Source organism: Guyanagaster necrorhizus, assembly GCF_019112545.1.
Source record: "Guyanagaster necrorhizus MCA 3950 unplaced genomic scaffold BT62scaffold_19, whole genome shotgun sequence".
Lineage (NCBI taxonomy): Eukaryota > Fungi > Basidiomycota > Agaricomycetes > Agaricales > Physalacriaceae > Guyanagaster > Guyanagaster necrorhizus.
In genome coordinates this window covers 463,993-489,925 of record NW_025064898.1, presented here as the reverse complement: position 1 = coordinate 489,925, position 25,933 = coordinate 463,993, and the positions used below count along the sequence as shown (strand labels likewise).

Here is a 25,933-nt window from a genome sequence, read left to right as displayed (position 1 = left end):
CGCTAAACCATCTTTGACTCCAACCCTCTCTTCGATCAAAAAACTTCTTTTTTTTTTTCTTGCCGACTCTTCTATCTCTCCCCACCCCACACCCGTCTCTTCTGTCTTCGTCATGCAAAATTCCTTTCAATCTGAGATTGATAGTGACGCTGCAAGGAGTGCCACTCGACCTACTGTGAGCGCCATCGCTCGCCGTATTCATGGCTGGTCCTGGCAGGCGGTGAGCATCCCTTCTCTGACGGGTTTTTTTCGTCCTGCAGGTCCTAATTGAAGTCTCTAGTTCCCCATTGGAATGGGCACAGGGGCTGTCTACGTCACCCTAGCCGGTCTGAAGGATCATTCCAATGCCCTGACGACAGTCGAAACGGGATTCTACTTCATAAACATGGCTCTTTTTGTTCTCAACTCCGTCACTCTTTTACTACAAGCTATCCGTGCGTCATGCTATCTATCCCGTTGTGATTTTGCTTCTCACAACATTCATATCAGTGTATCCTCGTCAAGCATGGAGACTAATACAGGATCCCGTCAAAGGCGTCTTTGTCCCATTGATCGTTCGCCTTGGTCCCTTTGAGTGTTGGTCACAAATTCTCATCGTTCCGTTAGGTACTCTCTTTCGCCACTATTATCATTGGAACCATCAATTACGCTATTCCCTCGGGGCATGTGAGTCCCGAGTTCATATACGCACTGTTCTGGTGAGCGGTCCTCCATGCGCTCGCTACCCCCTCTACATATTTCATTGCAGGGTGTATATTGTCTTTGCCCTTATAACCTGCTTCCCTATGATCGTCATATGGTTCAACAAACCCCACGATTTGACGCATTTCACTCCTGCTTACGCTTTCCTAGTAAGCACCCTCAAATATTATTTCCGCTGTCCTCTAATTTTAATCTTAGATCTTCCCTATGGTAAAATTTTGCACTATGAAAGCCATCTGTTGTCTGACGAAAGATATAGATGCTGGTTGGCGTTGTCTCATTCAACGTTTTGAGGGTAATTGAGGCGTCGGATCCGAGAGCCCTGGGCGTGCTTCTTGTTGGTTATTTCTTCCAAGGTCAGTTTATCCCATGGTACGCCGGCCATGTTATGAACAACGCCTTTTCAGGTCTTGGATTTTTCATGACCTTCTTCTATCTCTGCATCTATGTTATTCGGTGAGTGATATTCTTTTCTGTTTATTACCATTCTAACGACGGTTCTTAAGAGTCATGATGGTGAATTCTTATTATTTATGATTCATTCTAGCGATTCTATTTTCTGTTAGACTGGCTTCTTGGAAGGACACCAAGCAAACGGAGCTTTCGTAGCCTGTGGTCCTCCCGGATTCACAGCACTGGCTTTGATCAACCTGGCAGATCATGCTAGAGAAATGTAAGCCCCGTCTACTTTCTCAGCCCACTTTCTAATTCGGATCGAAGCCTTCCCGTATATGGATATGTCTCCGAGAACGTGGGTGAAATCTGGTACGCCGGAAGTGTCCTAGCTGGTCTGTTGCTCTACGGACTTGCCGTCTTTTTCTTCGTTTTCGGCCTTTTTCCGTACTGGTTCAAGCTTCACAAGCACCTCAACGAGATCCTAGGCTGTAAGTTGTGTCGTTGTCTTCTTTAATCAGTCACTGACAATCACCCAAAACAAAGGTTGGGCTCTGACATTCCCTAACGTTGGCTGGATTGCGACTACCCGTCTAATGGGAGATATTTTCAATATCGAAGGTCTTTACATCGTCCACATGGCCATGGCCATTCTCATGGTCTTCACTTGGCTTTCCCTCTTCATTCTCACTATCATTGCGTTTTGGAGAGGTCTCATCTTCAAATCTAAGGAGGAAGACGTCCTCAAGGACACTCTTCCTTCTTACGATGAGCATCAAGAAAGGGGAACCCCTCTTGTGGTTGACGAGGAGAAAGGTATCTCCACGCCTATGATGTCGGAGTCCAAACCCGAGTACTTGCCGTGAAGGTTTCCTATTTGATATTTGATTTTCTTTTCTCGCATAGAAATTTATCTCGATAGAATAACAGCAGTACTATCACTGGACTAATTGAAGTACCTAGACTATCTTCGCATATCAGCTGTCGCGAAATGTATATGAATATTTTTTTACACACACTCATTCAATAGATATCGTTGTTATAGAATTTTGCACTGTACGTCTAACATCGCAATACATTGTGTCACTTCTGGAAATAGAATACTTGTTCATGCATTGCCAAGGATAGTCTGCGATAAAAATAAAATTACCTTGCTGCGGAGGAAGATATAAAGAGTCTCGGCAACTGGTTGATCAGACTAGAGAACTAGTCAGATTTCAGATACCCCAGTTGCTAAGGAGAATAATATTCATCTTTTGATTACATCTGTGTAATATCCCCAAATCCGATGGCCGATGCTTACCTCAGAATCTCGCTTATTCTATTATCATAATGGGTGACCTTCCCGGAGGCTTCTCAACAGTTTATTCCGACTTCCCACAGTGTTTAGAAACCTAAACTATATGCCGAGTGATGCCGATATAACAAATTGGATGAGCACCACAATTTGATGGGAAACCCCTCCGATCCCCCCCCTCTAAATCTAAATTGTGTCTCTAAACCTTTGATAAATGCATTTGGCAATGTCATCAATCTCGATCTCTATTTGGATCTGTTAGTTTCCAAGGCATCTTCTTTCACTCACGTCGCCTCTCATGTAACTATCACTGTCCTGCCGTGCCTGTCTTTATTTTTGATGCATTCATCATAAGAACTAGACAAATACTTGTCTTTCCGGTCCATAGAACTTATTTTTTCTCAATAAAGTGCCGCAATTTCAGTCCAAAGCTCATTTTTGCTCTGCTAGCCTTGTATTCTTGCATTGAATCTTCGGTAGACCTAAAAAAATACTGCAAAGTGTCTATACAGCTACTTCCCAGCTGTTTCCTTGAGAACCAGCTATTTTTTTCTGTCCCAACTGCCATCTTTTTCATACCCGACTTGGGTAACTTTCTGAAATCCATGGCAGTAACAAACTTGTAAGGCAGTCCACTTCGGACACCTATCGAGGCCTATAAAGTCCAGAATTAAATGAAAGTAATACTTATCTCACCTTTGTCTCTCGTTTCTGCCTCAGTTAACCCTCACTGATTGCTCTTTGTGTTTCCAGACCTAAATTGGTTTACAGTTTAGAAATATAAATTCTAAGTAATTTCAAATTGGGACTTTGATAGATTTAGAAAATGGTCTGTGTTTCTAAATGCTGTGGGAAGTCACCCAATGTCAAGACCCCTCTTGCATCCTAGATAGATCTGTGCAGCACCTCTGACAGACACACGGACCTACAACTATGATGTGTAATGTCACAAAGTTAGGCAGTGACTTCTACTTTCGGATTTAGTACAGCAGCACCCCGTTCCTCACTGCAAACAACTTTGGAGAATGAACATTATCTTTTGTCACCCACAATGCCTTGAATCTGAAGCATTCAACACTGCTGAGATGACACATGTCCTTGTTTCTGCTCTCATATGATCCTGCAAGACCCAAGATAGAGAAGGCTTCTTAGGCTTCTCTTAGGCTTCCCAATTATACCTACTTTTTCCTTAGGAGATAAGTCTTTCAGTCCAAAGAGCTACTCATGTTTCATGGATTTCATGGATTAAAGCTTTTAGACACTCAAAGGAAGCATATCTTTTCTCTTCAATGGCCTCCAAGTCAGCTACAGCTCCTAGTTAGCATTGATTCACTACATATCATCTCTCCCCTCATCCTCCATTGCAGTGGCTTCGACCCAGGCTCATACTTTGGTCGAAGGTTGCATCCAGATTCAGCAAGAAAGGGCTGATGCAATGACCAGAAAATCTCGCCCTTTGTAGCAGGACATGACTCGAATTCTGAGGGTAATAAGTCCCACCACTAGAGAGTACATATTTGCTGTAGTGGTAAGAAAGAGATTCTGCAAGGGCTGCACAACATATTGTCCTCACTAATGGTGCCAACTATTTCTGAATCTTCTCGTTTATTCTTACTTGGGGTTTTGGAGCATTGTGAGCACTTGACCTCAAGCACCTTGGTCAAAGTTGAAACTAAAACTTCAAATACAAGTTGAACAATATTATCGATCTTCAACTCTATCTATCTCAGGGTTTGGTGTTCATCGATAGTATCGTGTCTTGTGTTAAACAAGGATTGTTCACATGTATCTATCTTTATCTGGATGCTGCAGCTCTCGATATCTCGCATCCACTTCCCCCTTTGGTATACCATAAAATGCTCCAACCTCCACGTCAGATGAACAAAGTCTTCTGGAATCAACTGAGGTCGAATGACGAGTACCTGTCGAGCTCCAATGCATGGCTTCCTTCTGATAAAGAAGGTGTACAAAATATTTACCTCACGTGTGTCCATATTTCGCTGTTTCGTCTTGACCCACAATCTTACACACTATTCAGCACGGGTTAGTCCAGGAGCCATGCCGAAGATATGTTGAGGAAGCCATTTGCCTTCAAAGCTCTCACTCCAAAGTCTCAAAAGCATCTTGTGGTGAAGCAGTTCCCCAATAATTCAGAAGACACGTATTCTCTTGTCAGAGTAGAGAATCATCAGGCCTTATAATTATTATTTAAGCTGACGCGAGGGCTGTCATTTCATCTAGACATCGTCTGCTGGTGCTTAGAAGCACAGTTTATTACCCAGTAAAGATTTATCCTTTCAAAAGATCAGCATAATGAGCATTTTGTAGCTTCCACTGTGAATGATACCGGGAATCTAAAGTATGCCTAATACATATCGCCCTTGCTACCTTGCCAGTGAAGCAATTACCAAAGATGGCGACAATCCGATCTGCGGTAGCTCATTCTGTGTGAGTATATGAAGCTTTTTAGTGATCGGCATAATGAAATTATCGCCGAATAGGATATCTGGAGAGGTAACCTTGAGCCAGAGCACCTACCTGTATGTTTGAAAGTACTCAGGTATTTTCCCACGAATGTTGATCGCGGCTCATCGTTCAAGGTGAATATCGATAAACGTCGTGTTAACCGACTTTATTTGGCATCTATCACAGGGCTATCTTAAAGCTTTAAGTGATGATGTGGACGCAGCTGCGTCATCCGCGTATTTTGCCGCTCTTAGGCGTCAATGAGGACCTTTCGGCACCGAGATTTGATTTGATATCCCCCCTGGATGCGTCAAGGTAACATCATCGAGTATCTGCAACGAAATCCTGAGGATGAACCTACACGACTGGACTTCGTATGATTTCCGCCTAGTGTCTGCAAGTCATAATGACTAACTGTTTTCAGATCATCGAGATTGCAGATGCGATACAATGGCTTCATGATCTTCAGCCACCGGTGGTTCATACCGACATAAAAGGGGTATAGATTTTCTTTCTCGTGGCCTCGGTAAAAACTTGTTTTTTCAAGCTAAAGTTTTTGATCAGTAACTTCAGACACTGCTATCTTGCCGATTTTGGACTTTCCTTTATTGTTGGGAACCACAATCCTCAAAGTTCCTCCTCACTTCGGCAAGGAACAATGTATTGGCTGGTGCCCGAGTACCTGTCCACTTCTTCAACCGTTGATGCCTATCTTCTTGCCCAGGATATATGTGCTTTTGGTTGTACGATTGTCGAGGTAAGCATCTAATATCTATCTGTTTATAATTCTACTTTACTCAGCTCGGCGGTTCTATTTTTTTCCCCTTGTCGCTGGCTCTTCGACCTTTTCTATGAATTCTCCCGACATACTGCGGCCCGAGGGTCCTTCCGCTGACTGGCTAAGGTCTTCCTGAGAGTTACTGTTCTTCTATAAACAAATGAATCGAGGTCCGAAGAAAGGCAACACATTCGAGACCAAGTCCGACAACGGGTAGTAGACTGACGTCGATCTCGTCGATTTGTTACAGAGTACTCCTAGCGATGTTATGACTACCTCGTATACAACTTTATGATGATCCGAGAACGGTCCATCCATTGTCCTTCCTAACCGTGGTTCGGCCTGTGGCCTGCCTCGACAAGGAACCTGAAGTGGACTTGTATAAATCGCCTGTAAAACACCACCAGAACCACTGTGTTTTCATTGCACTACCACACCTGCTCTCTCACGACCTCTATACGATTGAATCATGTCTAATATCTTTGCTATTCACCGAGGCTTGGCCGGCAAGCTAAGGCAGATCATTATTATGACACGACGGCCTAACTGAAAACCTTGTTATATCATAGTGGACAGTCACCGTCATACTTCTGGGACTTATTGGCTACAGAATTCATGTAACGGAAGGCTACAAAGACAACTTTTATGGTCAGTCGTAGCTTGCAAATTGAAATACTATTGCGTTCCGCATTTCTGACGACGTCCAACAGAACCCGACATTATCGAATTGCTAGTTTCTGCCTATCTGGCTATCATATGGGCACCCATCGGGTGCATAGTTTCCCTTCTTCGGATACTTCTGATAATCTTCATTATATGACAGTGGTTGCCTCGTTCTCCGGAACCACAGCGCCTCAAAAACCAGCCCCTAATTTCTCTCAGAGATCACTGGAAACTTTGTTTTGTGGGTAATGTGGCTCGTCGGTGCTGTCGACACCACTGTAAGTACATGCCTCTACTCTCGTCGCCTACCTATGCTAAGGTTCGTCAACGATAGAACCGAATTATCCCCGGAAAAAATTGGTGCGGCCCAGGCAAGCAATGCAGAATCTTGACTGCAATCCTAGCATTCTCCCAGATCGGCTGGTCATTCTTGGCCATCATCGGTACCATGGGCCTTAAGTGCTACACATACCATCCGCGCAACCTGCGCCTGTCAAGTAAAAACCTTCCAGCGCGTAAAAGGTTTACCGCGAAGGCGACAACTCGTAACGAAAAAGCGCAAAGTCTTTTAATGACTCACTTTTAAAAAAGCCAACGCATGTGCGACTTTATTATCCTGTACTACCAAGCTTTCTCTCTCTCATTTCATCATAGTGTGATGTGTAACGTCTGTACCTAAACCTAAATGTGTTCCTAATCTTCGGTGGTTCATTCTAGGATCTCTTGCAAGAATACAGCATATAACACATAATAGTCAAGCATGGACGGCACCAGCGCACCCGTGGACCCTGAAGCCTGTTGGCTTCCCCTGCTGACGTCGGCTCAACGAGAGAGGGTGGTGCGTCCCTAATCGACATCCTATATTTTACAGACATGTGAAAAGTGTATATTATTGGTCTTGTAGATCAATTATAGCCAAGATAGGGCGTTGCAGGTAGGTACCGACTACGGAAAATGCAAGCCGAAAAACAGCATCCTACACAGCGTTCAAGAAGATGACCACAACTCAAGGAAAAGAGACCCACCACATCCTTCCAAGGGCAGCGAACGAGACCGGATACCACCAAAAGACTATCAAGAAGTCGACGGGAAGCTGCGATCACAGCAAAATCACCTTCTGCGAGGGCGCCTAGGCCCACATTGATAGTTCTTTGTAGGGACCTTTGGGAACATGAGCGTCTTTGCCTCCAATATCTGCAGCTTAATGGCTTCATCCGCATCCTCGACTAGCTTCCGCTTTTTAGTGTACACGGCCCGCAACAACGCCTCCTCAAGGGGAATCAAGTCAAGCCGCGCGCTCGATGGAACTTCTCTCTTCCCGCTGATCATATCAAGCGTCGGAACGACATAGCGTCCAAGACCACGTCTGCCCCTCTTCATCGAAGTAAGAATGAGAGTTAACATTCGAGGATCCATCAAGGACATATCCACATCCAATTCCCCCAGAAACGCCGGCATCCAATATTGTTTACCGTGATAGATCTTCCGAGCGAGATGCTCAACAACGTGCTTGAATGTCTTGGCATCTACGGGAATCCCGAACTTTGTGAACCCGCGAAGAGAGAGAAGAGCGCCGACGTAGTCTCCGAGAGTGAGAAACATGAGCAGCATCGAGTTGAGAAGCTTTTGGTCCTTGTAGAGCTCAATCATATCGATAGATGAGGTTTTGGACTCTTCGGTATTGAAATGAATGGCGACCATGTCGCGAAAGAGATGACGGGGGGTAAACAGGTCCTTTCCCGGTACCCAGCCTTTACGTCTAGGCTGGAAGAAACGTCCCATAGTGGTGCAGAGATGTTGGAAAGTGTACGCGTCGGGTCCGATACCCGTGGCGGCATGCAGGTTTCGAAGGACCTCGTAGTATGATAGAACGCGTGGGTAGATCCAGAACGTGCCGAGCTTAATTTCGCGGGAGATGAGGACGTTGAAGACAGAAGTATCGGCACCGATGTTACGCTCTTGCATGAGATTCATAACCCCCTCGAGAGAGGTCTTGTCACTTATGCCGGTGTCGGACATGCGCGTGATGACGGACACGAAGGGCCGAAGAAGAGTCCCCTCTGCATTGTCGAGCCTAAGCTCCCGCAACGATTCGAATGCCCCGACCAGGTCACCTGCCCGTATCTGCAGGTTGACGAGCTTGTTGACGACCACAATGGACGGGACATAATCCTTTCCCTTTCCCTTGATAAACATCCTAGCGAGCTCCGTCCCCTGGGCAGCACACGACGACCAGTCAAACGAATCTATGAGATTTGACAGCTGCATCTCCTGGAAAGAAGGCTTGGCAAACATCCGACGCAGAGCAGCCCTCAGCCGCCTCTTCTGTGCTGGCGACGTCGACCTCAGCCACTTTGCCACCTTGAAACACGCCTTCAAATTTTCCGGTACCCGCAGTCCTTCTGCCTCCATCCGTTCGTACACAGGTACCCCAACGTCCCAAGACCGATGCTGAACGAGCAGCGTCAGGATCCTCTGGAAAACGATATCCCGAGACGAGGTATATGCGTCACGATGGTTGAGCTTTTTCCGTACAAAACCCTGGACTTCATTGGTATCATGCGCTGGAGATGAGAGCAAGGACGACAGCCTGCTCAGGGAATCAAGCAGCTTTTGCTGGCTCCCCGAGTCTCTGCTGTCCTTCCATTGTGCGATGGTCGAGGTAAAGGTACGAGTGGAGAATACATGCTGCGACAATTGTCCCACATATAGGCATCTTCTAATCATGTAAGGCGGTCATGCAGAAGAGCGAATTCCTAGCCTTGACGCGACAAGGAAATGGTGGTGAAGGAAATTTTATCCACAGCCACAGCGTCGTGCAAACGACGCGTCTCGGCAACGGCCGGAACGTGATCGGCAAATCGGCAGCTTGAGCTCAGCCTCTTTCCTCAGCCTGCAGAACGACGAACAGCCAGGGTTCGAATGAGTTACGACCACCCTTAAATGGTATTGAATGCTTACAGATATGTATCGGAATTTCACCAGCGACATCGCACCAGCGGACGTCTTGATTCTTTTCTTGCAGAAACATTGAGCTCTTTACTTTGTCATGGGACCACTCTGCTGTCACATCGGAGGTTTCAACAGTGTGGACGTTGTACTAGCGCATCTGCTGGCAGTGACACGTACTGGAAGGGTTGGTGGAAGCTTGGTACTAAGAGCCGTGGACTGCACTGAAACTAACTTTCAGGTCACTGAGGAATGTACTACATCTGTAGGGGCAGGGTTTAACAAGCAAACCAATTCGTTCGCGTGCTCCTAGGTATACGACTCAATCCTTAAGGCCTTATCCCTTGTCCAAATTTTAATTGACTGGGTCAATTTCGACCGTGTATCACTAGAGCTCTGACGGTGAAACTACTGGAAATTTCTTTATAGCTCATCAGTACTCTGTGAAGGTATGACTCAACCGCACCGTACTCGTGCCGCATTACCTCTCCAGTTCGAGTCTCAATGCCATTGAAATCGTGTCGAGCTTCACCGGCCAGTACGCTTTTTTATCTAAACCAAGATACTTTGAGGCTTGTCCCTAGGAAGATTTGTCTTGACTCATGTGGGTGCAAAACCTTCCCCAGGACCCACAAATAGACACAATGTACGCGTGTCAGGGCCATCGACTGATCGACTGACAATCATCAGCCGGCAGTCTGGAACTTGCGGTGACCCCGCTTGTTGCAGGCAGCAGTACCATTCGTTATTCCAAACTATCACAAGACCTCCTCCTTTCCGATCAAATATTCTTCCGCATCAATTTCGCATCTTTCAGGAACTGCGGCTTACTCGTTGTACCTCATCATGAGTTTTCTCGACTTTGTGACTTGATGAAGCTGATTTCGCGACTCGGTAGATCACTGGAGCGTTCGATTGTATTGATCAAACAAGTCATCCTAACGTGAGGCACGATTGGGAATGTTGCTTTTTTTTTCTTTACACTCCGTACCGTCTGATGCGCATGCGTCCACCGCCAACGGATTCCGTGGCCACACTACCCCGCTGAGTGTCCTTTCCCACTGAATAGCGTGTCAGATCTTCGGGGTATAAAAAGAGAAATGCCTTGCCACCTTTCACCAGGTTCTCTCCCAGTCCCTACTAAGCTTCATAGTCATGTTCATCCCCACTGGTCTCGCTCTCCTCTTCACCACGAGATTCTACTTCAGTGCCTCCAAGTGGCCAACTGTGTTCGCAACTACACCGTCCAGCTTGGTGACACCTGCGATCCGATTTTGGCCGCACAGAACTCTTCTTCGTAAGTGTCTCCCTTTGTTAGAGCCTCATCTGCTGATCACCATGGCCCGTTGATTGCGGCTACCAGCTAGCCACGGTGAACACCAACATCAACGCGGGATGTACCAACTTGGCTTTGGGCGAGATAGCTTTCCTCGCTTCCCATGTCTTCGCGAATGTATACTGAGTTCTCTGTTTTTGAAGGTCCTTTGTCTAGGCATTGTCGGTCAAGATTGCACAGATACCTACGTGGTTGCTTCAGAAGATAGCTGCGTAGCTATTGCTGCTGCAGACGGCACCACATATGACATTCTGTTGGCCAACAACCCAAACGTGGTTTCAACCTGCGCTAATATCTACCCAGGAGAGGAGAGTCTGGGTTATGGAGTGGTCATTTACGTAGAACTTACCATATATAGGTCCTGTGCATCGCACCTGAAGATGTATATGTGTAACACAGACGAGATAAGAAATTCCTCGTCGTGGCCTTTGCTTTCTATTACTGGTATAACGAACTTTCCAAATGGATAGTGTTGTCATTATTTTGAAGGTGGAAAGGAAGTACCTCTCCTTATCAAGTTTCTTCACCGCTTCTCGAAGTTCTTCGGTGCGTTCTTCAGCCAAGAAATGTGCTGAATATCGGGACAGCCGCTGCTCGTCGGAAGAGAGAAAACCTCATCTTTGCCCTGTGGCTTACTATCGTTCACATGCAGCCATGAATCCGCTACCATTATGCTGATTAAAGTACCCAGACCGTCTTCATATACCTTCTTTCGCTACACATGGATAAATAATCTTTTACATACATTCATTCAATAGATATTGTTGTTATAGAATTTTGCACTGCATATCTGACATCGCAATACATTGTATAACTTCCGGAAGTTTATCATAAGATCGTGACATGTTGTAGACCCTCTTGCATCCCAGATCTGTGCGGCACCTCTGACAGACACATGGACCTACAACTATGAGGTCTGACGTCACGAAGCCTAGGGTTTGGCGGTGATTTCTACTTCTGGACTTCATACAGCACCGGATAGCGCCCGTACCCGATCTTAATTGCAAATGCCATCACAGTTCGACGTCAAATGATCATTGTCAGTCATTGCGAACGGCTTTGGCGAATGAAGACAAAGACAAAGATGTAACGAGACAAGCTGGCATAGGACATTTCAACATAGGACATGGATTCAGCTACACATTTATTGGCAGGTGAATACAACGATGACAGCTAGTGCATTGACAACAGTCATTCTGGTCGTCAAGAAATAGGGATATACAGATATCAAAGAAAGCATTAAGCATTGCAAAGACCGGGCCTCAGGGCACACCATAATGGCTGGAGAGCGATCGCCGCCACACCACGTTGGTTGAAGCGGAAACCGATATCGTGAAGTCTAGGAAGTGCGTCAGTGCCATTCCGCCCAGGACCACTCCAGAACAGCTCCGCAGATGCTGCCGCTCGAGGCCAGACAATCGGATCCAGATTCGACGGTGAGGATTGCTCTGTCCAAAGGAGGTGCTGACCACCCAACACCAGCTGACTTTGCTCATCTGTCAGGTTGGCCGTAGGATCAAATGAATACGCCTAATATGAACAAATGGTAAGGTCTGGGGCATACGACGGAGATGCGGTGAGCATACCTTTTGCCACGTCTTGAAAGGATCACACCAGCTGTTCCCAGAGACATCATTGCCAAGCCACTCGCCGGCACCACAGTCGAGGTAGAAGTAATCAGATGCTGCGTGCACGAGCTTGTATCCTTTCTCCGCAACAGCCGCGACGTCGTCGGATGAGATCCATACCATCACAATGGTATCATTCCCAAGGCTCGTAACATTGTAATCAAGAAGCATTTCTTCCCATACTACAGGAGTTTTACCTGCAGCGCGCAAGGCTTCATGGGTAGATTGTGTAAAAGAGGACAAAGCTTCCGTGAACGTTTTTCCACTTGCTGACAAGTCAGCTTGCGTCGCAGCATCGTCCGCGTAGCAGTTGGCATTGATTTCGTCACCACCAGTAGAGAAATACTTGGAGGTGAACATGGAGGAAATGGCAGAGACGAGAGACGTAGTGAAATTGACGGTGGCATTGGACGCGATACGGAGCTGACCGGCGGGAGGTTCTAAACAAATGTCGATTTTCATCAAGAACAGAAGTAAGAGTGAAGCACACCATTTGCATAGGTCTCCCACGGAGTAGCCTCTGCACATGCGATGTGTTCAGGATACGCCTGTGAAATGATGGCAGTATGTCCGGGGGTGTCAAATTCGGCCAAAACGTCGATACCACGCTAGGTAACCATCAGAGGCCGGAGAGTAAAATATATTGGTTGATACGTACGGCAGCAGCATACGCAACGATATCTTTTATATCCGAAGTACTGTAAACGAACGAAGAAGAGTATGCCCCTTTGGCCGATAGATCGGGGAACTCGGCAACTTGGAGAGGGAAGCTCTGGCTGTCTACAACATGCCAGTGGAACGTATTCATTTTGACCCAGCTCATGGCGTCCAGCGTGCGCTTGATGTCGGAGATAGGGAAGCTGATAAAGGAATGGTCAATACTAAATGAGAATTAAACAAGTATCTGAGCGCACAAGTTTCTTGCAGTGTCAAGCATGAAACCTCGGTATGGCTGAGATTATTTGGAAGTTAAAGATTGTTAACCAGAAAAATCAGCACCCACATAAGCCGGAGAATCGAGGATATCAACTGGTGCTTCGGGGGTGTATGTAGTGCCCTCCCAGTCATACCATAGCTGGCTGAACGTCGTGAGACCGCGGAAAAGTCCTAGTGTCGAATTTGCCGTGACGGTGGCGTCTTGGCCGTTGGCAGGAACTGTGAGAGTATAGCTGTCCACGCGACTTTCAAGTTCCGCGACCGCTTCCTCCGAAATAGTCAACGCGTTCTCTCCTTGGAAGACAAGAGTGAGCTTCGTGAGATGTTGGGCGCTCCTGATAGCATCTGCGTCGGAGGCCCCACGTCCTTCTACCAAACGCTGGAGCTTATCGTTGAATAGATATTGTTTTGTTCGCGATATAGCATCCGTAAGGTCACCAGGCGGAGTCTCGATGCCGCTTAGCGTGATATCGAATGAAGGGGAAAGTTGTAGCTGGGTAGAACCCGTTGAGATACTCTGTGGTATTGGCCATAGAGCTGACACGTGTGAGGCAGCAAATACAAGTAACGAGAGACGATAGGACATGGCGGACAGAAGTGAAGATGGAGCAGCGACTCTTCTAGAATTATTTATGGCCGCCAGCGACGAAAGGATCCACCGTTGTTCGAATTTTTCCGTGATCCGGTCCAGCCTCCATCGGATAGGCTTGCTGAGCTGTCTCAGCCAGGTTTTCGCTTTGCGTAACGTGGATCGGTTTGAGCGGCTCTAAGCCCTGCCGTTTCCGGATTATCTCTTTTTAGTTCATGGAAGTACTTTGAGAGCTGTACATACCGCATTAAAGCCAGACAATCTGCGTAATGGAGATTATATGGCGTGGATACTTCGTGTAGAGACGTTGGACCGATTGCTGGGGCCGCATTTGAGATGGAGGCTGTTGGTTGCTGTCTTTCACCGGCACATATATTTTGTGCTTAGTACATACCAACTTTCATAGACAAGGTCAGACCAACATTTATGAGGGGAGGATAATGCTGGAAGATGTGCATCCCAGAAAACTAAAATCAGATGTGCACCCCCCAGTTCCATAGTTGAGGTTGATCATGAATCATGATTATTCCATCGAAAGTATCATGATCTTCGAACAGCTCAGCAACCTTAATTGGCAAAGCACTCTTCTTGTACTTAAGGTAGAAATGGTGATGGCATTTAAATGGAAGTTGAAGAAAGACAAAAAGAGGTGTGTTCGTTCGAACTGAGATGCCAGTCTCGTGACTCTACGACCACCTCCTGTCGAGGGCCACCGTTCGATCGAGGATAGGAACCTGAGCGAATCTGACAAGGTGCCGTGGAGGAATCAAGGGAAGAACGCCCGAACATGTGGTTAAACTTCGGGAATATCGTGATAACGATCCCGGAATCACTTCCCTACCGTTGTATGAATACAAGTAATACAAACTAATCAAGCGGTATACAAGAACAAGACCTCCACGAGCACACAATACACACCGTCCTCTGATGGTAACATAATAATACAGGGAGCTTCTCAATCCTTCTTGCTCAGTGCTTGCATCTGCACAAACTCGTAGTAGTCTCCCTTTTGTGCAATCAGTTGGTCATGGGTCCCAGACTCGCTTACACCTCCATCTTTGATGAAATATCTGCAAAGGAAATCAGAAACTGATATAAAACAATTGACTCCTTTCGACACTCACATGCAATCAGCGTTCTGAATCGTCGACAACCGATGAGCGATGGCAATTGTTGTCCGGCCTTTGGCGGCTTGATCCAACGCAGCCTGGACGACCTTTTCTGAGCTCGAGTCAAGCGCTGACGTTGCTTCATCCAATAAAAGCACTCTTGGGTCTCGAAGAAGAGCACGAGCAATGGCGATACGTTCTTCAGAAACACTCATCAGCTGAGAACAAGTCATGAATAGTGAGCAACAAACGTTTCTGGCCTCCTGAAAGCTGAGATCCTTTACCGCCAACCTCAGTCTCAAATTTCCTACAGAGTATACATATCAGAAATAGATAGAAACATCGTGTAACGACGTACTGGGGAAGGCTGTCAATGAAGTCCAAAATGTTGGCTTTGCGGCAAGCTTCTTCTATCTCTTCTTCTGTAACCTCTTCCCGTGGCTTTATGGCTCCAAGGAGGACGTTGAAGCGGACCGTACCTACATAGAATTGATGAGATACTCGGAAAGGTGAACTATGAATAACCTACCAGAATACAGTGTCGGCTCTTGAGATACCAACGAAATAAGCTGTCGATACTGCGCCACATTAAGATTTGATATGTCTTTTCCATCCAGCTGGAAAAGGGAGCTAGTAAGTATATCCCCCGCTCCTCAAGATCAATGAGGGCTGCATACAGTTACTCTGCCTGCTAAGGGGTCGTAGAAACGTTCTATTAGCTGTATTCTGGAACACAGAAGAATATTAGGCATAGCGAGAACAGAAACGGTAGAGCCACACCCACGTCGTCGATTTACCACATCCACTCTGGCCGACGAGAGCCACATAAGTGCCTTGCTTGATATCAAGGTTCAAGTCCCTGAGAACCCTGACTCCGGGCCGTGTGGGGTATCTAACACGAATATCACTCAAACAAACCGACTACATAGCATCGGGGTTGCACACCTGAAATGAACGCCTTCAAAACGGATATGACCTTTAGTTTCTTCGCGCTCGACAGATTCTCCTTCAGGAGATTGTGCATCTATTTCTGGCATGCTGTCGAATATCTGAACGATTCCCTCCGAAGCCTCTTTTGCCTCACTAAAAAGATGATCAAGTCGACACACAAAATGTTATCAGGATATCACACCTCATATCAGGAGCATGCTGGAATATGTTACCAGCCTGGATAGCAGCGAAGGTTGTACTCTGTACGAGGAGCAATGCCTATGAGTATGCAAGAAGAAGATACCCTTAGGACCTACCATCAGACCAACGAAGAACTCCGTCGAGGTGATCTCCAACTCAGACACGAGCCTGGAACCAAACCAGAAGACTAGAGCAATGACCCAGAACGAAACAGACTGAGCAAATGCATACATCATGTTGCTCCAGACCGCTGTCTTGTTGGATAGCTGAAGGGGCTTTTCCAAACTCTGACTGTACATGTGAAGACAATCCTTTTCCCTTGTCAAGGAGGCAACCGTTCGAATGGCGCCCGCGGCTTCACACGCCAATTGAGCCGATTCCTCGTGTGCCTTTTTGTTGTACTTGTCCTTTACAACTACCACACGCTACATGCCAATAAGTTTTCAATGACAAGGATAACAAACCACTTAAAACTCACGAGTCGGATATACCCAGAGATAATAACTAACGGGGTGCAAGCTAGTACATGAAACGTCAGTCATGCGTCGTTTACAGAAATACCCAGCTTACCAATGCCAACGAGGCCGATCTTCCACGAGAAAGACAAACCGATGATATAACCAACAACGAGCGTCGATATAGATTGCAGGAGGCTGAATAAGAGTCAAATTAGGGCCCATATTCAATATACGTCGACGTACGTTGCGAGAATCATACCTAATGAACCAGACGCAAAACGTTAGTGCAGGAAAAAGGATGTCAGCATTGCCGTACCCGCTAGCCCGTTGACTTTCTGAGGATCGTCACTGAGGCTCGAAACGAGACTTCCGGTCTATGAATGCAGCCCAAAATCAGTAGATGATATATACTCTGAAAAAAGCATACCGACACTGTGTTCCGCCTCATCAAAGAATTTAACTAGTGACACGTCTCAGATACGAACAGATACACAGAGGATACAACGTACTGTCTTGCCTCAGGATGGAGGTGAACATGGCGAAACGTAGCCGTGCCATAAGTGTTGTTGCCGCCGCAACGAAATACCAGTTCTGGGCCATTGTGGTCATGATTGCCTGCAATAGAGTGAGGAGGACACGCATGAAAAGGCATGGAAGTACCGTACAATCAAGGATATTATGAACAACCTGGAGCGATATTGAAAACACGTTTCTGAAAAAGGCTACAAAAACGAACCATAGAGCGTTCCTATCTCCATCGTGACGTTTTACATGGTCATCTGGCTGAGAGAATCCGCTGATGGCATAGGCTGAAAAAATGTCAAACGTGTTCATGTATACATACGGTAAGCTCACCGAATACAATGCCATAACTTGGGTAAATAGCTCCACTCACTACACAATGTAAAATTTCATTAGGTATAGAAGGGAGAAATCGAACATACTGATTGCAGCAACAGCACCGATGATCATTCTGTCCCAGCTCTCTCTATCGCGAAAGTTCAGCTACACTGCACGAGTAACGAAAGAGTGCAACTCACCTATTAAGAAGGAGCATCCGCATGAAGAGTTGGTATATTGAATATTTTCTTTTGCGGGTCTCTTGTTGTTCCCTCATCTGCTGCTCGAGAGCTTGACTGGCAACGGACTGGTGAGTCTTAACTCTGTCGAGGGGGACAAAATCGTCTGGCTCCTTCTCGTCCACCGTCTTACTGTCGGACACATCGGCTTCAGTAGTAGCAATCTCTTCACCTTCCCTTATCTTCTGTGCCTGAACCAGCTTATAGTATGCGCTATCCGAGTTACTCAAGAGTGAATTGTGATTTCCCTCTAGACATATATGCTAGTGAGTTTGCCTGCCTATTAAACATATATATGGTACTTGCCTTCAATAACAAGCTGGGACGAAAAAAAATGACGTTAGACAGTCAGTTAAAGATTGGGAAAAAAGTAAGAGAAGACGGACCCCGTCACCCATAACGTATATAGTGTCTGCATCTTTAATCGTGCTTAAACGGTGAGCGACAGTAATAGTTGTCCGTCCTGCCGCAACTTTGTACAATGCATCTTGAACGATACCTTCGCTTTGTGTATCGAGAGCACTAGTGGCTTTAACAAAACAAAACCATCGAATCAATAATAAACATCAGCAAGGACGCAAAAGCATGTACCTTCGTCGAGGAGCAATATCTTAGGGTCAGAGACAATCGCGCGAGCAATAGCAATACGCTGCTTCTGACCACCAGAGAGAAGGATTGCCCGTTCTCCTACAACCGTCTCATAGCCATCAGGAAGTTTAGAGATAAAAGAGTCAGCATTGGACATAATGCAAGCCTCCTTGATTATCTTCATTTTCTCTTCCTTTGAAAGATCCTCATATTTCGTGTTAATCAAACCGTGGGCGACATTTTCCTGCTGTAGGTTAGGCCGTGCAACGATGAATCAAAGACCGACGACTAACCCATATAGTAGCATCGAATAACGTGGGCTCTTGAGACACTAAGCCAATCTGAGAACGAAGCCACTTTATATTGAGGTCCTTCACGTTTCGTCCGTCCAGTTTTATGACCCCGCTAGACGGATCATAAAACCGTTCCACCAGAGCTATAAGGGTCGACTTTCCAGAGCCAGAAGATCCGACCAATGCCGTGGTTTTTCCGGCATTGAAGTGTAGATTTATGCCTTTCAGAACCGGAACTGTCGGCCTAGACGGATAATTGAAACGGATGCCTTCGAGATCGAGTTGTCCCACGACAGTCTCCGGCCTTAATCCTTCTTCGCTGTACGCGTCAATGGGAGGTACACGGTCGATGGTAGCGTAGAGCTTGGCAGCAGCTCCGCAAGCCTCTTCGATGGCTAACAGTAACGAGGTATGTCAGACGAATAAGAAAAGATCCGCCTCAAATGAGTACCTACCTTGTAATTGCGGGGACAAGATGGCGAGAGAAAAGGAGCCAATCAGGATAGCGAAAATTACGTTCACGATGGTTCCTACGTCTCGTAAGCCTCGGATCTGAATCCCCACTGCGGAAACGTACCTGCATTCAAATCCCCGGAGATTAAAAGGGTTGTTCCAAAGTAGAATGCTTCCATTACAAAGTCATCAGTAGGAACTTTCGTGAGAGCATGAATACTACTCACCTAACGCGTAGGCAGCATAAACAGTAAAGAGAAGGATAGCAATGCATACACCAATCCACATGGCCGTGTTCATCCCAATGGCGCGAGACTTGAGTAAGTAACTGTTGTATACTTGTGCGAGAGCACCCTGAACACCAAACGCGTGGACCGTCCTGACGGAGGATATGACTTCCTCGGCGACCGACCCTGTTATACGAGTGACCATGAATGACTGCGTGCAATCCAATCATACCGGAATGCTAGTTACCTCCTTCTGCAATCAAACGAAGTATTTTTCTACCATCAACGTTCTTCAGAATGGAGCCAGATATTAAAAGGGAGTAAAGTTACGAGATATTCCGTGATAGACGAGTGTTCATGGCGGCGCCAGCGGCGGCCTGCTTCGGTATGAGTGCTTGTTAGACAGAGGAAGCGACAACGTACGATAACGGGGATGATAGAGGTCATCGCGAGGGCCAATTTCCAACTTCGCACGTACGCGAGAACGAAACCTAGACAAACAATTAGCGAGCCTTCACAACGACGTGAAACATGCCATACCACAGATAAATGCGGCGACGCAACTGACAGCGATCGGAACCTTCTCGCCGAGTCCCTTCTGAGCAAGGTCTGATGGCACATTTATTACCAAGAAAAATGTTCAACAACACAGGACTCGCCTGTGTCGGTCTGGATACGTGTAGCAATCTCTCCCGCTCCAACATTATCAAAATAGGCGATGTCCTGACGTAGGGTGGCTTCCAAATAGTATTCTCGTATGCGTTTAGCAATGACTTCAGCTGTGTACACCCAAGTCATCATGTACACGTAAGTACAGGCGAACATCCCAATCCCTAGACACGTGTTAGACTCCACTGATTTTCGTATCAGGTACCTCACCAATATAGGCAAGGTAGCTTGCATTGGCACTCGCCGCGGCCCGGAAGGAGGCAGCGACAGAGTCAAAACGAGCTGCTGCATCTTCATCGCCTGCTTCGATCTGAAAGAGCGTTGTTGCAAAGTCCGTAAAGTCTTGGACAAGCCTTCCGAACAGAAGCGTCATTAGAGGCTAACGCGCCATGAGAAGACTCCCTAGTTCAGAAGGAAAGGAAAAACTCACCTGGGCTGCACCTGAAGCTGCGGCTGCGAAGATACCAAGGACATTGAGCAACTTCTCGGGAATAGTAGCATATCTGGGTAATTCAGTAAGACGACATCTATGGCCCGTCTCAAACACGCACCGAAACAATTCAACGAAGGATATGGGGACAATTTCCTGGTCGAAGACTCTTGGAACTATTGCAGTATCTTTCTCGTCAATGATATCCTTTTCAGGTGTTGCTCTCTTGCGGCGAAGGAAAGAAAAAAAGGACGATTTGGGAGGCTCATGCTGCTTCAGATGATTCTCGTCGCTGTCGTTGACCGTGCCGGAACTGCTGGGCCTAGTAAGTGGCATGGCCACTGTAAGGAGTGGTTAGTACCTAAGATTCGATGGCTGTAACAAAAGACCCACGGAAGGTGTTGGTTGAATGAAGGAAAGGAAGCCAGTGGGAACGGACGTTATTTCAATGAACGAGCCCATGCCCTAACGGAATACGGCTGTGCTGACTGTTGTAAATTGCACCGATAGGGCATAGGCCGGAGAAGCCAAAAGCGTGGTCTGTGTCTGTGGGAATGGCCTGGAAAATGAGATAGACCTTTTTCCGGGCCGGTGGCACTCTTTGAGTATTATTGCCTATTTTCGGTAAGATATGGAAAGAGAGCCTAGTAAAGTTATTTGCACCTATCGTCAAACACATAAGTTCAAAATTTAGTATTCAAGCGAACGAACAGGTGCAAATGTTTATGCGGTTAACCAAGTTAAACGAAGAAGACACATTCTCTCCGGAGGGCCAATTCTACAACCAAAATGCATAATGATTAGACTTTCTTGGAAGACGACATGTCGGAGATTTTAATACATAGTACGATTGGCAGTGATAGTGCGATGTATTCCGGCCGTACTGGTTCGGATGCTTAGCTGTGACACAATGTTACCAACCACCTCGTCATACAATAACATCCCCTCCCCCTTCCTCGAGTGCGGTGATTTTGCTGGATTGAATTACGGAGGTGGCAAATTGAGAGGGTACGGGAACTCGGAGATGAGAGGCAGAATCTATTGTGATTGAGTTATAGTGATTTCAAAGATCTCCATGATTATCCAACAAGGCAGTTTTAAAGAGAGAAGAGAAACCTCCCAATTATTAACACCGAAATCATAGTAGCAAATCATCCACACCACCATTGGATGCACTGTTGGCGGGAGTCGTAGCGGGACCGAAGGACCCAAAAGATTGAGCGCCTATTGGTGGTTTAGATGTAGCACCACCCCACAAGCCGGCGCTAGCCTTCTCTTTTTCGAGATCTTTCATCGATTTCCCACCACCTACAGCAATCGGCGTGACTGGTTTGGTTACCAAGCCGCCTCCCAAGGACATCGACCACAAGTCGTCAAAGTTGGCACTTGGGGCAGGCTTTGGTGCTGTCGACGAGACTGACGTTGTGGATGAGACGGATGGAGGCGTAGGTCGCATGGGGACCGCAGAGAAAGACGAGGTGGTTGTCATAGGATTCATGACGGTCGACCCTCCGAAAAGGTTGGTGTTAGGTTGCTGAGGTTGCAGTGGCGGAGATACAGAAGCAGACAGTGACGGAGAAGGCCTGTGTCCACTTCCGCTCATACCCATTTTAAAATTTGACCCTATCCCCATCCCTATAGGTTGTGGCTGCACTGAAGTCTGCATGAAGTCTGTGCTAGTCGGACGTGCTGTTTGTGCAGAGCTTGTCGGAGAAGAGTTAAGCATTTCCATGAGGTTGAGCTTGGCGTTCATAGGAGCGACGGTTGGAGATGTCGTTACGGTGGGAGCTGGCGAAGAAGGCGCTGCTTGGAAATCCGCAAATTCATCGTCTTTAGGATGACTTCATGAGGATCGCAAATACGATGAAAGCTAGATACGCACCATCTATACTAATATTAGGTTGAGAGACGGCTGGTAACGCCTTATCCGTAGCGAATACACTGGTCGCCTTAGTCTGTGGTGCGGGGGCTGAGGCAAAGGCATCATCATCTAAGCCACCGAGAAGATCTACTTCTGGTACTGGCACTGTGGCGGGAAGGGGTGCAGTTGGCTTTCGAGTAGGAGGGACACGCGTAGACCCCATACTGCTAGACCGATCTGGAGTAGTAGTTATAGTCTCGTCGTCACCGGCATTATACTCTTCGTATCCACGACGAGAGTCATCCCGAAACCCAGAACTGCTTGAGCCGTTGTATGAGCCATTATAGTCTACCGAATGGTTTAGATCTACAATCACGAAACAATGGCGCCACGTACCATTTCCAAAACTCGCGCTACCGCTGTAACTGCCGCCGCCCGGTGAGTCACTACCAAAGCCACCATACCGACTGCCTCCACTAGAGAAGCTGAGCCCGTCATTCCCTGTGCCGACGTATTTGTGTTTGTTCGCCTTCGCTTTTCGCCGTTCTGCCCTTATCTTTTCCACGTCGGAAAGAAGCTCTACGATTTCCTTCGAACGATTCCGAACTGTAATCCTGATGTCAAAACACCTCGAGGATATACACAAAGAACGCGTACCATTGATGCCTTCATCCTTACCCTTGTCATCAATGTAGTGGAAATTCCTTAACATTTTGATCGTAGAAATATGAGCGCGCGCATCATCCACGACACGTTCTGAGCCGTGCTTGATGAGGTATTCTAAGAGTTGAAGAGCCTGCATCCCTGTAAGTGCATCAGCTTTAAAATCAAGCTCGTGACGCGCCTTATAAATCTGCCTCCATTGCCTGGCTTCCTTCTCCATGTACCTCGAGTATATGCTGGGCATTATTTCATTAAAATCTGGACTATTTGACGAGCTCAGGAGGTTTCGGAAGTAAGGCGAATATCACTGACTAGTTGAAGGTTCTATGAATCGCCTCAGGTCAGATGAAAAAGTGGAAATTATGACGATACGAACCTGTTAGCAATATCTTGCATCAGCGTAGAACTTGCGCCCCTTATAACAGGAAAAGGGTATCAGGATATATTGTTTGGGCTGCGGCAAAGCCGAGATGCATGTCCATATCGGACCGGCCACTCACCAAGGATCATCATTGGTAGCCTCCCTGACCTTTGCCTCTATCTCGCTGACGTTTAACACGACATTTTTGGCCTGAAAACATTCACAAGGAGGGCAGATGTCAACAGGTGGCCGCGGCGCCAACGAAAAAGACACGAACCTGATTATACATGGTCTTGATGTCGTACATCGTAATCTGGGAGAGCGTGTTCCCCAAAGATTCCAGTCGGTCCATCGTGAGCAATGGTGTCGTCGAGCAAGGTTAAAGTCAGTTTGTGGGCGAATAGCCTGTAAGGAGGGCAAGGAGTCACAACTGTGACATGCCACGCAAACCATTCCGGCAATTCGCGAGCCTGAAGTCGTCGCAGGATTCACGTCCTGTTCAGTATAGAGAGGGCTAAACGAACCACAAACCTGGGGCTTCAAGTTCTTGCTGAACCGCTTCAAAGAGACGGTAACGACTCAGTGTTGAACTTTTTTAGGGCCCGATACTCACAGCGTCCATGTTTGTTATTGTGCTCTAGTTGCCACATTATCATTTGAATTGACTCTCTCCAAATAAGCGGCGTGATCAGGCAAATCTCATAGCATCTCTGACCATATTCCAGAGCCTGTAATAAACCTGCGTCGAAATAGTGACTTTTTAATAGTGTAGCACCATTGAAATAAGGCAACTTCTTTCGAATCTGACAGATACAGCCATAATTTTTTCTCTGTTACGTCCCCAAGAAGACCCCGGTTAATAGAACGCATGAAAAACTTCCACGTGGAGCTGTCTGAAGCAGCTGTTCTGGAAACAAGAGATAATCAAGAGATCAATATGCCCGCCTTGGGTAGTTTTTCGCTGAACAGAATCTCCCGTAGAGATTAATGAACATGATATGTATTCTATGGAGACGAATGAAAAATTGTCATTAGTAACTATTATGACGCACATATGAAGGAAAACAACAAGAACAAATATTACGGCGGACAGCATCACAAAGCAGATCGACAAAACAAAAGAACACTAATAATAAGGTGCTTGAACTTGAGCTCTATCAAAACAGCTATGAAGGACGCTCAGTGAAATCAAAGCTATCCATACCACTTTGACAAGGGCTCCGGCACGCCACATGGATGACATCACGACGTATGTTCATCGGGGATGATGCAGTGGCAAGGGCAACTGAAGTCGTTCCGCCGCCCTGCCAAAACCCGTTGGTGGATGCCATCGAGCAATATAGAGAACAGCATCTCGGAGAAAATGATGTGCCGATGGCAAGGCATACGCACTAGGGCGCAGAGGCTCACGGGTCGTCGTCGTGGTCGGACGACGGTTCACAAAAAAATGGAGAGATATCAACAAGGATATGAAAAGTACTGCAAATGTCAGCATACAGTAGAAGTGATTGGGAGAAAGACTTACTCCCGATAAAGAGGGCTGCGGCAACTATTTGTGCAACTGGCTTTTCCTCATGTAACAAGGAGTAGAATTCATTACCGGCCATGAGCGCTGAGCAGGAGTGGCGTAGTGCTCTCGGTACTGGAGGCGTAGCCATTTTATTCTGAATCCTCAACCGCACATAGGCTGACTTTTCCCGTTTCCTTTCTCCGTTAGTCTCAATATGGCCTATGTAGGACTGGCTGTGTCAGTTTCCGTTACAATTCTGTTATCTGTAGATGTGAGCCTGTAGCAGGATCTGTCGACGGATAATTATGGTCCCAAAATAAACTTGAACCTAATAACGCGCTTATTATGATGACGATGACAATCAGAAAGGCGGTACAATGTTGCTGTTGCCGGTCCACTTGGCGGGATAAAAAGAAGTGCTCGATCGGGGCTGCCCAATCTCGATTTGCTTCCGCGGCTCCGGGATTGATGGATCCTACCAATGAACGTTTGAACATTCGCAACGCCGACCAGGCCAGCTCAGTATTAGGTATTTGGTTTTAGTTCCTATCCCATAGCTGAGTGTAGTGGAGAATCGCATATATACAGTAAAATAAGGGATATTCTAGAATCTAGACCTATTAAGGTAATTGTAACTACTTACTATACTAGTTAACTCAAAAGTTGACTACTAGAAAGGATCCAGATTCCAAAAGGCGCATTTCATACAAAGAGAGCTCGCCATATCACAAATAAAATTCAAGGGACCCCTCATTTGCTAGTATCTAGACGTATTAGTATTTTTCATACAATGAAGCAGTAGGTGCATATGTGCGACAAATTGGAGGTTTCCTCCAGGCTCTCGGCCGCTCGAATTGGATGAATCTACTCATTAACCCTGCTGTTTGTAGCTCAACAGCCATGACACAGCTCTGTGCAAAGGCTGTTTTCCTGACTGTCTCTCAGTGTTCTCAGTTACACTCGTTCTTAGGTTCTGTCAAAATCGTAGAAATTTTTTTTACAAAAGCGCTGAGTGCGTTCCAAAAACGGTGATCTCAGCTCATGGGACACAGCGTGGGACCGGAGGATATTCGCAAATTTAAAAAACCAACAGCTGATACGATGACCTTCTGTGAATGGCTCTCGATTGGTTCAAACTGTTCAGATAGTCCGTCGGAGGTCGTATGGTGCGGTATGTATGACTTCGACGACTTAGCTAATGGCGCTATGTGCGGCTTGGACTTCAAAAGCATGCTGCTGTATTAAACCTGGCTCTTTCGAGTGGCGAGGTATTGACAGAAGAATATATGTGAGTATCTCAGTCGGGCACAACGTGGGTGAAGCGACTGTATTGAGTCTACTGTACCTATTGACAGAAGAATATA

At 46.6% G+C, this 25,933-nt stretch overlaps 8 protein-coding genes across 8 annotated transcripts; 4 read left to right on the top strand and 4 right to left on the bottom strand.

The window, feature by feature from the left end:
- Positions 1-112: 112 nt before the first annotated feature.
- Positions 113-1,961, top strand: BT62DRAFT_921438 (uncharacterized protein; the record flags this gene model as incomplete). The annotated part of the gene is made up of 12 exons (XM_043184302.1): positions 113-220; positions 281-434; positions 490-554; positions 607-698; positions 749-851; positions 901-912; positions 962-1,058; positions 1,110-1,158; positions 1,209-1,218; positions 1,269-1,375; positions 1,423-1,586; positions 1,642-1,961. 12 exons carry the CDS (start codon positions 113-115, stop codon positions 1,959-1,961), a joined length of 1,281 nt encoding a protein of 426 aa, XP_043037679.1.
- A 3,031-nt stretch (positions 1,962-4,992) lies between these two features.
- Positions 4,993-5,844, top strand: BT62DRAFT_1030442 (kinase-like protein). The gene is made up of 3 exons (XM_043178327.1): positions 4,993-5,232; positions 5,283-5,357; positions 5,406-5,844. Exons 1-3 carry the CDS (start codon positions 5,164-5,166, stop codon positions 5,625-5,627), a joined length of 366 nt encoding a protein of 121 aa, XP_043037678.1. The 5' UTR covers positions 4,993-5,163; the 3' UTR covers positions 5,628-5,844.
- A 401-nt stretch (positions 5,845-6,245) lies between these two features.
- On the top strand, positions 6,246-6,827 carry BT62DRAFT_934356 (uncharacterized protein; the record flags this gene model as incomplete). Its single annotated transcript, XM_043186713.1, has 4 exons — positions 6,246-6,284; positions 6,347-6,407; positions 6,460-6,577; positions 6,634-6,827. Coding segments are annotated over 2 exons (242 nt in total), but the record flags the coding sequence as incomplete, so codon positions are not given.
- A 361-nt stretch (positions 6,828-7,188) lies between these two features.
- BT62DRAFT_921437 (uncharacterized protein) lies at positions 7,189-9,026 on the bottom strand (the record flags this gene model as incomplete). Its single annotated transcript, XM_043184301.1, has 3 exons — positions 7,189-7,275; positions 7,325-7,370; positions 7,414-9,026. 3 exons carry the CDS (start codon positions 9,024-9,026, stop codon positions 7,189-7,191), a joined length of 1,746 nt encoding a protein of 581 aa, XP_043037676.1.
- A 1,322-nt stretch (positions 9,027-10,348) lies between these two features.
- On the top strand, positions 10,349-11,054 carry BT62DRAFT_900467 (uncharacterized protein; the record flags this gene model as incomplete). The annotated part of the gene is made up of 2 exons (XM_043183422.1): positions 10,349-10,545; positions 10,673-11,054. 2 exons carry the CDS (start codon positions 10,349-10,351, stop codon positions 11,052-11,054), a joined length of 579 nt encoding a protein of 192 aa, XP_043037675.1.
- Positions 11,055-11,671: 617 nt separating this feature from the next.
- On the bottom strand, positions 11,672-14,183 carry BT62DRAFT_934354 (N-acetylhexosaminidase). Its single transcript, XM_043186712.1, has 8 exons — positions 14,132-14,183; positions 13,981-14,080; positions 13,216-13,921; positions 13,127-13,164; positions 12,871-13,072; positions 12,703-12,820; positions 12,171-12,652; positions 11,672-12,114 (listed from the first exon to the last, which is right to left on the bottom strand). The coding sequence occupies exons 3-8, from the start codon at positions 13,732-13,734 to the stop codon at positions 11,824-11,826; spliced, it is 1,650 nt and encodes a 549-aa protein (XP_043037674.1). The 5' UTR covers positions 13,735-13,921; positions 13,981-14,080; positions 14,132-14,183; the 3' UTR covers positions 11,672-11,823.
- A 175-nt stretch (positions 14,184-14,358) lies between these two features.
- BT62DRAFT_934353 (P-loop containing nucleoside triphosphate hydrolase protein) lies at positions 14,359-20,745 on the bottom strand. Its single transcript, XM_043186711.1, has 37 exons — positions 20,568-20,745; positions 20,296-20,515; positions 20,175-20,247; positions 19,955-20,123; positions 19,735-19,908; positions 19,616-19,684; positions 19,499-19,566; positions 19,406-19,452; positions 19,323-19,351; positions 19,076-19,261; positions 18,973-19,020; positions 18,851-18,925; positions 18,396-18,790; positions 18,106-18,346; positions 17,901-18,043; positions 17,821-17,833; positions 17,476-17,764; positions 17,380-17,423; positions 17,291-17,329; positions 17,172-17,244; positions 17,101-17,122; positions 16,945-17,050; positions 16,867-16,895; positions 16,752-16,809; positions 16,679-16,694; positions 16,548-16,630; positions 16,456-16,496; positions 16,094-16,402; positions 15,979-16,037; positions 15,792-15,929; positions 15,631-15,738; positions 15,524-15,572; positions 15,376-15,463; positions 15,205-15,325; positions 15,098-15,153; positions 14,862-15,045; positions 14,359-14,807 (listed from the first exon to the last, which is right to left on the bottom strand). The coding sequence occupies exons 2-37, from the start codon at positions 20,508-20,510 to the stop codon at positions 14,693-14,695; spliced, it is 3,972 nt and encodes a 1,323-aa protein (XP_043037673.1). The 5' UTR covers positions 20,511-20,515; positions 20,568-20,745; the 3' UTR covers positions 14,359-14,692.
- A 199-nt stretch (positions 20,746-20,944) lies between these two features.
- Positions 20,945-23,627, bottom strand: BT62DRAFT_934352 (ENTH-domain-containing protein). The gene is made up of 9 exons (XM_043186710.1): positions 23,337-23,627; positions 23,199-23,269; positions 23,075-23,113; positions 23,011-23,022; positions 22,880-22,961; positions 22,693-22,831; positions 22,432-22,641; positions 22,057-22,383; positions 20,945-22,004 (listed from the first exon to the last, which is right to left on the bottom strand). The coding sequence occupies exons 1-9, from the start codon at positions 23,409-23,411 to the stop codon at positions 21,313-21,315; spliced, it is 1,647 nt and encodes a 548-aa protein (XP_043037672.1). The 5' UTR covers positions 23,412-23,627; the 3' UTR covers positions 20,945-21,312.
- Between the last annotated feature and the right edge of the window lie 2,306 nt (positions 23,628-25,933).

What these genes read in the sequence shown, in the direction of transcription:
- BT62DRAFT_934354 (XM_043186712.1), bottom strand. Translation starts at nt 13,734, where the DNA reads ATGTCCTATCGTCTCTCGTTACTTGTATTTGCTGCCTCACACGTGTCA. An exon ending in CTTGACACTGCAAGAAACTT is followed by an intron (nt 13,073 to 13,126) that starts GTGCGCTCAGAT and finishes TTCCTTTATCAG; the next exon opens with CTTCCCTATCTCCGACATCA. An exon ending in GTGGGAGACCTATGCAAATG is followed by an intron (nt 12,653 to 12,702) that starts GTGTGCTTCACT and finishes ACATTTGTTTAG; the next exon opens with AACCTCCCGCCGGTCAGCTC.
- BT62DRAFT_934352 (XM_043186710.1), bottom strand. Translation starts at nt 23,411, where the DNA reads ATGGACCGACTGGAATCTTTGGGGAACACGCTCTCCCAGATTACGATG. An exon ending in GCTACCAATGATGATCCTTG is followed by an intron (nt 23,114 to 23,198) that starts GTGAGTGGCCGG and finishes TCCTGTTATAAG; the next exon opens with GGGCGCAAGTTCTACGCTGA. An exon ending in ACCTAATATTAGTATAGATG is followed by an intron (nt 22,005 to 22,056) that starts GTGCGTATCTAG and finishes GTCATCCTAAAG; the next exon opens with ACGATGAATTTGCGGATTTC.
- BT62DRAFT_934353 (XM_043186711.1), bottom strand. Translation starts at nt 20,510, where the DNA reads ATGCCACTTACTAGGCCCAGCAGTTCCGGCACGGTCAACGACAGCGAC. An exon ending in AGTTCTTCGTTGGTCTGATG is followed by an intron (nt 16,038 to 16,093) that starts GTAGGTCCTAAG and finishes CTCCTCGTACAG; the next exon opens with AGTACAACCTTCGCTGCTAT. An exon ending in TTTGAAGGCGTTCATTTCAG is followed by an intron (nt 15,739 to 15,791) that starts GTGTGCAACCCC and finishes TATTCGTGTTAG; the next exon opens with ATACCCCACACGGCCCGGAG.
- BT62DRAFT_1030442 (XM_043178327.1), top strand. Translation starts at nt 5,164, where the DNA reads ATGCGTCAAGGTAACATCATCGAGTATCTGCAACGAAATCCTGAGGAT. An exon ending in AACCTACACGACTGGACTTC is followed by an intron (nt 5,233 to 5,282) that starts GTATGATTTCCG and finishes AACTGTTTTCAG; the next exon opens with ATCATCGAGATTGCAGATGC. An exon ending in TTCATACCGACATAAAAGGG is followed by an intron (nt 5,358 to 5,405) that starts GTATAGATTTTC and finishes TGTTTTTTCAAG; the next exon opens with CTAAAGTTTTTGATCAGTAA.